Consider the following 12,285-nt stretch of genomic DNA (forward strand, 5'->3'; position numbering starts at 1 on the left):
TGTGTGTGTTAAGGCCATCTTGGTGCTTTTGTTGACTTGTGAAGCTTGGAGGGAAGAAGAGGAGCTTGAGTATTCGACTTGGGGCTTGTGGATCCAAAAATCTCACTCCATCTTTAGCATAATCAAGGTAAAATGCCCCTGCTTTGGTCTTTCTTTTGGTTGTTCATCTTTAGATTGTAGATCTTGGGTGCATTTAGGGCTTTTCAAGCCATTTTCGGATTTAAGGAGTGTTATGTGGACTCTAGCTTCAGATCTGGGCCTTAAGAGGGGTCTCATGGCATAAAGGTGCCAACTTTAGGGCCATAAGAGCCCCATGCACATTGTAGGACACTTTATATGGATTCTTGAGCTAAAAACCCCATGCATGTGCATCAAGTTTGGAACTTTGCGTATAAAATGAACATTAGGAGGCCAAATTTATGGTTTTGGTGTGTTAGACCTCATTTAAATCGACTGTATGGAATTGGTCAAGGTTGGACTCGACGAGTTGTTCTTGGTACTCGATGAATCGGTGACCATTGTGCACCAAACCCTTCATGTGAATGGGTAAAAGTTAGGAAGGAAGTCTCTTGTGGGTTTAGACGCGAAAATGGACCTGGAAGTCATGGGACTCGGCGAGTGGTATGAGCAAACTCGACGAGTCCATAGCAATCTCCCAATCTTTGAAGATGGACTCGACGAGTTGTTCATACAACTCGGCGAGTCATAGACTGGACAAGTTCTTAAGTTGGAGATGAACTCGACGAGTTCAAGAAGGAACTCGGCGAGTCTGATGAAGATGGTCCCGATGTCATCATTGAAGGAGAACCCGTTGATTTTTGCTAGACTCAACAAATGGAGCCGGGGTTTTGTGTGGGATCAGTGAAGCATGGACTCGACGAGTTGGTAGGCCAACTTGGCGAGTTAGGTCAACTGAATGTTGACTTTGACCAATGATGACTTTGACTGAACTTGGGCTGACCCTGTTTATGGTTGTATGTGATGTGTGTTGGCTTGAAGGCTGTCGTGTAGGGATCGAGGAGTCGCAGGGAGTCGACTTGTGCACCGAGGATAGTTCAGACACTGCACGACATTAAGGTGAGTTACCTTCCAGTATGGGTGGGTCTAAGGCCACAATGTCGGCCCACCAAAAAGGGGTATTTAAAAGATAATGGTCTTTGTGATAATTATCTTGGTCTGGTTATGTGTTGGTTATGAGGTTTATCTGGATAGTATGTTATGTGTATGGTAGGGATTAGTTTTCCTGACAGTGGTCCTTAGGACCCAAGGGTAGGTCAGTACCCGGATATGCCTGACTGTATGTTTATATTTGTTGATTGTATGTTAGTGGTAGGGGGTGAAATAGTCCCCAGTTACCGGTTGAAAGATACTGAGGTTGATTACTGGTTGAAAAATACCGACGATGGTTACCGGTTGAAAGATACCGATGAAGGTTACCGGTTGAAAGATACCGACGATATTGTATGGTATGTGGTATGATGGGGGAACTCACTAAGATTTATGCTTACGGTTTTGGTTTTGGTTTCAGGTACCTCTTCGTCGAAGGGGAAAGAGCCGGCGGTGTAGCAGCGCATCACACACACACACATGTTTCCGCAAGAAGTTTTGGGGCTGTACTCTGATTTTTAATACTTATGATGTGATGGTTTGAAATACAACATTATGATCTTGTAATGGAATGTTTTATTGACAAGGTTTTGGTAAAATAATTATTAAATGCAGTAATTCAAAAATGAAATTTTTGGCCTTGAAATTTGGGTCGTTACATATTTGGTTATGGATTCTTTTAGTTGGTTATTTGCTTGTGTTTAATTGTTTATACCCAGCATGTTAGAATTTAATACTTAGATTTCTTAAACTCATGTTTTGTGTAGTTTAGTGAATATTGAATTGCATGAACTTGACACCTAGTAATTTAGTGACAACTGAATTGCTAGAGCTAGGATCCAACCAATCTTAGTTAAGTAGTTAAAGTATTAGTTCTGGCTGTGTTAAAGGACATATATTTTGACTATAATATTGTGTTTACCTAATCAATCTTACATAGCTCCAATAATAATTAACAATTAATTCGGTGTTAAATTATGTGTGACTATGCAAATATCTACATGAATTAATTCAACAGTAGTAAATCTGGACTTGAATTGCTAATAAAATATTAATTGGTAACCAACGAGAATTGTCCATAATTAATAACTAATCATTGAGGGAAAGTTGATTCGAACTAACATAAGTTTTTTTAATATTTGATTGAATCGGTTGTTGATAATTTAAGTTTGTCTAAACTTGCAAAATTAGATAAAAAACCATTTTACTTTTGCTAGAATTTCAGGTTAATTTAATAGTAAGTAGATTAATTAATAAAATTGTTCCCTGAGTTCGATACCCGACTTTTGTGCTATACTATTTGCGAAGGGGTACACTGGGATAGTAGGTAAAATTAGGTGTAGCTATTTACACGCATCATGCTCAGTGTTTCCAGTTAATAAATTCGGTAATGTTTATCTCAGTATATTATAGGTATGCTTATTTGTTGTGTAAATGTCGGCATGGTTTGTGTGTGTGGTTGGGTTGAGGCGGTCCTGCTTTGTGTTGAAGGCCAACAGACCCAGGGTGGCCCGGATAAATTGAAGGCTTGTGAGGCGGATCAGTCAGGCCGAAGGCCCGGAGAACGGTCCACACAGGCTGAAGGCCCGGTGAGGTGGTCCAGACATGCTGAATGTTTTGTTAGCGGTCCAGATAGGCTGAAGGCCCGATGAGGTGGTCCACAAATGTTGAAGGCTCTGTATGCATGTTGTATTTGTATATGTTATATGTTGGGTGTTGGTACTTTGGGGGAACTCACTAAGCTTCATGCTTACAGTTTTGGTTTATGGTTTCAGGTACTTTCAGTGGATTGTGTCAAGGTGAAGGCGTGACTGTACACATCCTCGCATTTTGGACTTATGATTTCTGGGAAACTCTGATAATGTGAATGTTTTGAAAACTATGTTGAAAGCGATTTTGATTTTTAAATAATGGTTTGGGAAAGCTATTATGATTTTTAAATAATGTTTTGGGAAAGCGATTCTGATTTTTAAATAATGTTTTGGGAACAATGGTTTTTGTAAACACTTCTTTAGAAAAAAGGTTGTTTTGAAAAGTTTAAATTTTATGAATTTTTATGGATGTTACAATGGTAGCATTAAAACCATCAACTGTATAGGCTCTACAAGACTCCCAAAAAAATTCCTTTAACTGTCTTACTCTTCCCGTATCTAGCAATTGAAATACAAATAGACACCACATATTCCGTGATGAGCATGAGGAAAAATGTTGGCAACAGATGTCGTTATAGATGGATACTTATCAGATATAATTGTAAGATCCTCCATACTGCCTATGCAATCACGTATTTTTTGAAAAAACCATGTCTAAGAATCTGTACACTCATTTTTGCATATACCATATGCAACTGGTAATATTTGGTTTTTTTTCCGTCCCTAGTAACTGCAAGTAATATGATACATTTGAACTCGCCCTTTAGATGGGCTCCATTTACTACAAGGGTCGGCTTATAACAATTGACAAAAGAGCGTACCTACAATACATCGTATATCTATTCAAATATAGTGATTATAGATAAGTACATCAAAATAAAAAATAATATTAAAATATAGTAATACTAACTGAGCAACCAAGTGCGACATACAAGAACTCAAACTGATCATTATCATCTGTTTGAATATGTGTCATTGTGCATGAATTATGTTTGACCAAATTGTGGAAATAAGTTTGAAGTTTGGTAAAGAATCCTGTTTTGTACCTCTTAACAACAACAATACATATTGCTTCGCACGCCAAGCCTGATGGTATGAGATACTGATTTTCAATTTAACATTCCTATCATTAATAATATCTTGTCCCCAATATACTCTACTATAATATTCAGTCAAAACATCAACAAGATATTCACCTAAAACATGTTTGTTTGCTTGTCGATGATTAGGTTGCAACATTGTTGAAGAACATGTGTGTATGTCAACAAATTTTTTCACTTGGAAAAGTCCACCATAATTTTTAATTCCTTTTGCTATTAATAACCAAAAACAATTTTTCCCAACAAAGACAACCTCATACCCTGATTTGGTCGATCTACTTGTCTTCGTTTTAAAACCTTCTTAAAGACATTTTTTCCCAATCGCCCATTTTAGAAGGTCTTTGTTCTTAAATATATAGAGACATTCAATCTTTTGATTAATGTCTACCATCTGTGATGAGATATCTTCATTAACATCAACTGGACATGCTGGTAGAGGGGGCATACCATGAAAAAGGTTATCGGGAAACTTAACTTTACGTTCATCACCCAACTCATCTCCACCAGAATTGCTTTCTAAGTCGGTTATATCTAAAGCTGCATCAGCAACATCAACAAAATCCCCATTACCATGTACATTTTCATCTTTCTGAATCATAACTTTTTCCTTTTTACTATTATCTACTCCATCTTATTCATAACTTTAACTTTTTGTTGGGGAACGTCAACATAACAACCACCCACATCATTAAGATATGTACCAACATTATCATCACCAATGTACTTGTAGTTTTCAGGATCCACATAATGAATACCTTACATTAACATTTTCAGCAACACTATGAAACTGAGGTACACTAGGAGTCATGAAAGTACCTATTGGATTGTTGCTCCCTTTATCGCTGCATAAGTTAGCAACCAACTCATTTTAACTCTCACCACCCTCCGTAACCGCATCACATTCATCAACCACCACAAAGACTTTTACAGCCCTTCCCCCAACCGATTTGATTACGTTGATCAACATTCTAACATCCATGTCTTCAACTATGACTATATAATGATTCAATTTAGGATGATGGAAACGAAGACTAATTTTACATCTATCTAACCAACCGGCTTTTCATTTTCACCAAATATATAAAATCACTATAACTAATATACTTAGAAAATATCAAATCGAATTCATAAATACCTTCCTGTAGACATACGTATTCAAGATTTGTTTCCACAACTTCCCACCTCCCACCAATTACAATGCAAACAAAATATTTATTCATTTTATCAGATAAGTTTTATACAAAATTTCCAAAGAAATAACAACTAAAAAGATAATTTTTTTACAAAACTTTATATATAATATGATTTTTTTGTAGTCAAACCCTATCAATTTTGTAGTAAAAAAAAAATTAAATTGCACAAAATCACAGAGGGATGACAGAGGAAATCGCAAGTGAATTTAGCTCATCTACAATTTTAGTGTGAGGGTAAATGTATTTATACGGGAAAAAAATGAAAAAAACTAAAAAAAACCTACTTGCGAACGTACAACTCCTAAAACGTATCCGTCATTTAGCGCATTCTACGTTCGCAGATGGTATGAGGAAATTGCAGATGGGCTTAATCCATCTACGATTTTGATGACTACTTTTGTAATTTTTTTTTTACAAAATAATTAATGCAAATGACTAATTTTATAATTTTCTCTTTTATTTGATATCCCTAACCCTTAATATATACTTATAATAAAAAAGAAATATATATGAAATGATAAACATTAAAATGAAGGCAACTTTAGTCATAGTTTCATAGTTGACGACTTTTTTCCAGTCTTCCACGCACACACTAGTAGAATCAACTCCTTCAAATTCTCCTTTGCATCATATATCGCTTTTGATCTTCATCGATTGGATCTCCTAATCTTTGAAATCCGTAAGAATCTCTGCTCTTCTTTCATCATGTATACTAGGGATCCATAATATTGCTCTACTTTCTACCGTTGACTTGTCTGATTTTAGTCTCGTTTTAGCCCTAGGAAGTTCTTGCCTTCGATTAGATGATAATTGCTTCGTCAATATGTGTATCTAGGATTAATTTCAGTTGTTTACTCAAAATCGAACTGTGAGTTTATCTTTGTCTATTTCAGCCGTAGCAAATCTGTATTGGCAACAATATCATGTTTTCACTTGCCATAATTAGTCACAAGTATTGAAAATCGCTACGATTTTAATTTCTGTATTTTGTCATTGTTGAAGGGAGTATTAGATATTCAAACAATCAGCTAGCTCTATATAGGAGATTAGTAGTAGAGTTGAATTAAGCATCTTTGGGACATATGGTTTTGAGAAGTTTTATCAACTCTTTTGTGCAGGTGAATAGTGAATCATGGATTTAAGTAAGTTCAATCGTGAAGAACTTACACTACTGGGAGCTGGTGGTTGTACTATGCTTTCATTGCACTTCACATTTCAACTTGCTTCACAGCATCTTTATTACTGGAAAAATCCAAAGGAACAAAAAGCCATTATCATAATCATTCTCATGGCTCCTGTTTATGCTGTTAACTCTTTTGTGGGTGTGCTTGATGTCAAAGGAAGCAAACCATTTTTTATGCTTTTGGATTCTGTTAAGGAATGCTACGAGGCTTTGGTATGTGGAATTTATTTATTTCATTTGTTTCTTTTGATCCTTTGACTTTTAGGGTGTGTTTGGTTGCCAATTGGACCGAATTCAATTCAATTGGAATCCTTGAAATTCTGAATTTCTGAAAGAAAGTTATTGGATTTTTAATTGCAGGCTATTGCTACGTTTCTGAGTTTACTTTATAGTTACTTGAATATCTCCATTAGCAAAAATATAGTTCCTGATGAAATTAAGGGAAGAGAAATTCACCATTCATTCCCAATGACTCTTTTCCAAGTGAGTTCTTCTTTTCTCCTTATTAATTTCATTACATTTAGTATCATATGCTTTTGTCACTGCTTCTTGTTGCATAAAGTTGCCCAATTCCAATTCCAATTCTTATTCCAGTTCCATTCTTCTTAGGCATCTTATCATTGTTCTCATAATATAAAGAAGACAGAAGACTAATAAACTTTTGGCTTTTTGTTTTTAGTGCAATTCAGTGTCTAATCACAAATGTCAAAGTAGATATTAGTTATTACATATTAAGGTGTTATTGACTTATTTTCTTTTGACTTAATGGACTTAATGGGGAGATGACTTACTCCAATAAGCTTTATATGAGAGTTTCTCTTTGACTTGATGAAGAAAGAATGGCTTAACATATATAATCAAAGAAAGAAAGACTTTTTTACAAATTTGCCATCGTATATTTTTTTTTTCTTTCAATTTCCATTTTCTAAATGTGACATCATTTTCTTAAATATCTTACAAACATCATTTATCTAGACAAAACTTAATAACAAAAAAAAGGTGTTTTTCCTTTTACTTGATGCAAAAAGAACAACTTAACATGATCCCTTTACATACTAACTTTTTACAAATTTTCATTGATTTAGTTTTGGGTTTATTACATAAAAGACCCTATATATTGTTTTTTTTTTTTTTTTTTTTTTGGATTAAACCTCAAGTTTATTTATTTAAAAAAAGCCCTTACATTTTTCTATTTTTCCGATTTGGTCCTTTCATTGTTCCATTTTTTTTTTTATCTTTTTTCTAAGAAAGCCCTTACATCTTTGGATAAAACCGGAAGATTATTGGTAAACTGCTGAAACGGTCAAATCAAAAATAATGTAAAAATGTAAGGGCCTGTTAAAAAAAAAATAAAGTTGAGATTTAATCGGGAAAAAAACCCAATATATAGGGTCGATTATGTAATCACGGGTTAATCTCATAAAAGGCGTTATATTTTGTGTTTTTTCCGGATTAAACCTCAACTTTATTTTTTTTTCCTGTATTTTTTCATTTTTTCCAAAAAAACCCTCTACTTTGTGTTTTTTTTCCGAAAAAACCGTCACATTTTACAAGTTCTTTCGGAAAAAATCGACTAAAAGGACCACGGCAGATCGAAAAAAATGAAAAAATACAAGGACTTTTTCAGGAAAAAAAAAAATAAAGTTGAGGTTTAATCTGGAAAAAAACACAAAATATAAGGGTGCGTTTAGTTGAGGAAAAATGGGCTGTTTTCCGGAAAAATTTTCCAAAAAAAATGAGAATTTTGAAAACGCGTTTAGTCGTCTGTTTTTTCTAAATTTTTCACAGAAAATGAAAATTTTCATTTTCCGTTTTTTTAAAATTACAAAGAAATTGGAAATTTTTGGAAACTGATAATCATTGTTTTCCACATTTTTCTAATTCCAAATTTTTTCTAAAATATACACATACACACACACTCCCACCCCATCCACCTCTACCTACCCCCACCTTAACACCCCCAACACACCATACCCCTACCTACCCACATCTAAACACGTTTTCTAATTTTCTAAAACTGAAAATGAAAAATGAATAAGTTTTAACTAAACAAGTTTTCTAAATTTTCCAATGAAAACTGAAAAGGGAAAACAAAAAACGGAAAATGAAAACTGTTTTTCCGTAACTAAACGCAACCTAAGGCCTTTTATGAGATTAAGTTTGTAATTAACCCTTTAGTTTTTTCTTTCCATATCTTTTATATATATACTTTTATTAAACATGATTTAATTTTCGTTGTGTAGCCACGTACAACTCGTTTGAATCACCAAACCCTAAAACTTCTAAAGCAATGGACTTGGCAATTTGTGATCACACGGCCCACATGTTCGTTTCTAATGATCGGTTTGCAGTTACTTGGAATGTATCCGAGTTGGCTGAGCTGGACATTTACCATTATTCTCAACCTTTCCTTTTATGTGGCCATGTATTCTTTAGTTGTCTTTTACCATGTTTTCGCAAAGGAATTAGAGCCACACAAACCACTCGCTAAGTTTTTATGCGTCAAAGGAATCGTCTTCTTTTGCTTTTGGCAGGTAAACTTTTTTACTTTCTTTAACACCAAATTGCAAGAAATAGCAATGTATTTTAATAGTTTAGTTGCTTTCTTTATTATAACATTAGTTGTGAGACCCATGTATAAAAAAAAGATAAATACAAAGGTCAAAATATTTGAGAATTTTCAATTTAAAAGAAAATAAGAAAAATAATGAATTATTATAATGGAAATGTTTTTTATCTTCTAAATTTAAACAAATAATTTAAATAAATAAAAGAAATTAATGAGCTTTGATTTGGAAAATTTGAAATTAAAAGGTAAGTTTATTAATGAAATTGATATCTATTTATTACTACAATTTATTGCAATTATTACATTAAAATATTACGTGAAATTTAATAAAATAGAAAAACTTATTAAATGACATGTGGATAAAGAATTAATTCAAAATAACTACAGAAAGTGTGACAAATGGCAAAACAAACGTTCATTTATTAGAGAGGATCATCATACTTTCATTTCTTCTCATAAAAAAATTACCCAATTATATCCAAATAGAAAACAATTTCTATTGCTATAATAAGAAAAATATTGCAAGTACAATGCTTTGTATTTGGTTAACATTGGTATATATATATATATATATATATATATATATATATATATATATATATATAGAGAGAGAGAGAGAGAGAGAGAGAGAGAGAGAGTTAGGTTCAAATGTTTTCACTATCTATTGTGTGCCCGTATGATTGATTCTGGACCAATCATTTTAGTTATTTTAAGAAAGTAATTAATGCATATTAAATGTTGAAGATGTAATTAATACCTATTATATCTTCAACATGTAATATGCATTAATTACTTTCTTAAAATAACTAAAATGATTGGTCCAGAATCAGTCATACGGGCACACAATAGATAATGAAAACAAAATAACCTAACCCTATATATATATATATATATATATATATATATATATATATATATATATATATATTTTAAAGAATCAAAGTACAATCTCTTATTAAGAGAAAAAAATGAAAGTAGAATGCTTAACAAAAATAAATGAAAGTAAGATGCTATAATAAATAAATAAATGAAAAGTAGTTTGTTATTAATCATGTACGACTTTATTCAGGGAGTATTGCTCGAAATCCTAGTGAAAACGGGTGTAATAAAATCACATCATTATTGGTTAGACGTTGAGCATATTGAAGAAGCTATTCAAAATGTTTTGGTGTGTGTTGAAATGGTTGGATTTTCGGTTATTCAACAATACGCGTTTCATTTTGAGCCTTATAGTGGAAATGTCCAATCGATGTTGCAAAGGGGGAAGAAGAACGAGTGATGTTTAAATTGTATCATTTTTTTGTTTTGATTTTATTTTGGTGTTAAAGTTAATGTTGTATTATGTTTTCCATTTGTTAACTAACACATTAGTTTTTATAGATTAGTGATCTTCTCAAATCATTGGTGTTTCTTTCTCATCTTGAATTACTATTATTACATATATACACATGCATGTACACAATGTGTTATAATTAAAAAAATATAAAAGTTATACAAATGGTCATTGTGGTTGACAAAAACCAAAAAGCATCATGACTAGTGCTTATGGGAATATTTGAATTTTTTTTTTATTTTTTTATTTTTTATTTTTTTTGAACCGGCAAATCTAATCTACTCCTAAGCTAACAATATCTATTCCATCTATGTCCACGACGGAACTTGAACCCTCAACCTCAAAGAGGGAGGGCACCACCTAACACCTCAAATATATATATATATATATATATATATATATATATATATATATATATATATATATATATATATATATATATATATATATATATATATATATATATATATATATATATATATGGGAAAAGTGAATATACCCTTAAGGGTATATAAGCTTAGGTACCCAAACACATCATAATACATCGTTTTGTTTGATATATTCATTATAATGTTCTTAAACTTCAACCTCTAATTTGATTTACTTTCAAGATTTTCAAAATTTCACTATTATCTTCTTCTTACATCACATCTTTTTGCCGACCACCTACTAGGCTATATATATTGTAGTTGAAAATGAAAATTATGTAAGATGAAGATAAATATGTAATTTATAAAAATCATGCAAGTAAATCAAGTTAGAAGTTAAATTATAAGAACATTAGATAATTAGAATGTATTATATGATACAAAGAATATTTTTAAAAAGATAAAAAAAAGTTAGAAACTAATAACTATTTATTGTACCACCACCCAGGGTTACTGTTCATCATAATAAGTATGTGTTGCTACACATGATGGATGCTATAAGACCTATGGTTAATTACTAGTTTCTAGGTTTTGAATTTTTACATACAAATTAAAATTTATATTTATATTGCTTCAACAAAGGACCAAACTCACATGAACCGAAGAAAGAGAAAGAGAGTTACCTCCAAAAATAAAATTAGAGGAGTCGAAGTTCTGTAGGTGGAATGCGACTATGCAAATGAGTTTGAAGGGGTCTTGGAGAAGATGGATGCGATCGACATAGATGTATTGCAAGCGACGACAGCAAGAAGGCAGTGCCCATTGACACTAAGATTTGTAATTTTTTTAGGTTTTCAAGGTCACTTTTCCTAAATCTTTTATATTTCCCCGGAACTTATATTAACTTTTAGTGATTTATCTTGTCCGTTATATTTATAGAAAAGATTTGGTATTGTAACTGCCTCTTAAATCAATGTTCCTAAATCTTTTATAAGTTTTAACTTTTAAGAGAGCTAGAAATAGATTGTTATTGACAAATTTTAAATATTAAAATTTTGTATTTGTTTTTGTTTCGTGTCCAAAGGGTGTCCAATTTGTGATTCCCACAGGTGTCCCCTCATATTTACCATATGGCATGTATATAAAATTTCAAAATTAGGGGTGTCCAAGGACACCCTTAAGATACATGTAGGATCGCCTCTGCCACAATACCCACCACTAAGACCTTCCACAGCGGTGGATCGATTTTGTCTTTCAATTACATCTTGCAAATGATATGGACTGTCATGTCATTGATATTCCTTATTCCATTTTAAATATATTGAAAGTCCATCTGCAATATATATATATATATATATATATATATATATATATATATATATATATATATATATATATATATATATATATATATATTAATCAAAAGGTAATAATATAATAGGATCAACCACTTCCATTGTTTAAAAGACTTGCAATAGTTGAAAGAAAAGTGTGTATGTGGGCATGCAAAGTTGATTAATTGGCATTGCAAAGGATTTGAAAGATGGCGATGTGGATGCTTTAGCCATTATAATGGTGTGTCACCCCGTCACCAGAACTTTACCAATAAACCATGAGATACCTACCACTAAAACACCAATCCACATTATTTAAAAAAAAAAAAATTAATTCAAAAATACATTAAAAACATATAATCTTTATAAAACTAGTTTTTTCATTTAACTAAAATACCACATTACATTAAAAAATTACATTAATTTAAAAAAAGCAACGTTTAAAA

At 32.2% G+C, this 12,285-nt stretch overlaps 1 protein-coding gene across 1 annotated transcript; it reads left to right on the forward strand.

The window, feature by feature from the left end:
• The first annotated feature begins 5,581 nt into the window (after positions 1 to 5,581).
• On the forward strand, positions 5,582 to 10,202 carry LOC111879171 (uncharacterized). Its single transcript, XM_023875648.2, has 5 exons — positions 5,582 to 5,731; positions 6,171 to 6,448; positions 6,596 to 6,718; positions 8,479 to 8,769; positions 9,874 to 10,202. Exons 2-5 carry the CDS (start codon positions 6,185 to 6,187, stop codon positions 10,081 to 10,083), a joined length of 888 nt encoding a protein of 295 aa, XP_023731416.1. The 5' UTR covers positions 5,582 to 5,731; positions 6,171 to 6,184; the 3' UTR covers positions 10,084 to 10,202.
• Positions 10,203 to 12,285: the final 2,083 nt, after the last annotated feature.

The sequence above is a fragment of the Lactuca sativa genome, chromosome 1, assembly GCF_002870075.4.
Source record: "Lactuca sativa cultivar Salinas chromosome 1, Lsat_Salinas_v11, whole genome shotgun sequence".
Lineage (NCBI taxonomy): Eukaryota > Viridiplantae > Streptophyta > Magnoliopsida > Asterales > Asteraceae > Lactuca > Lactuca sativa.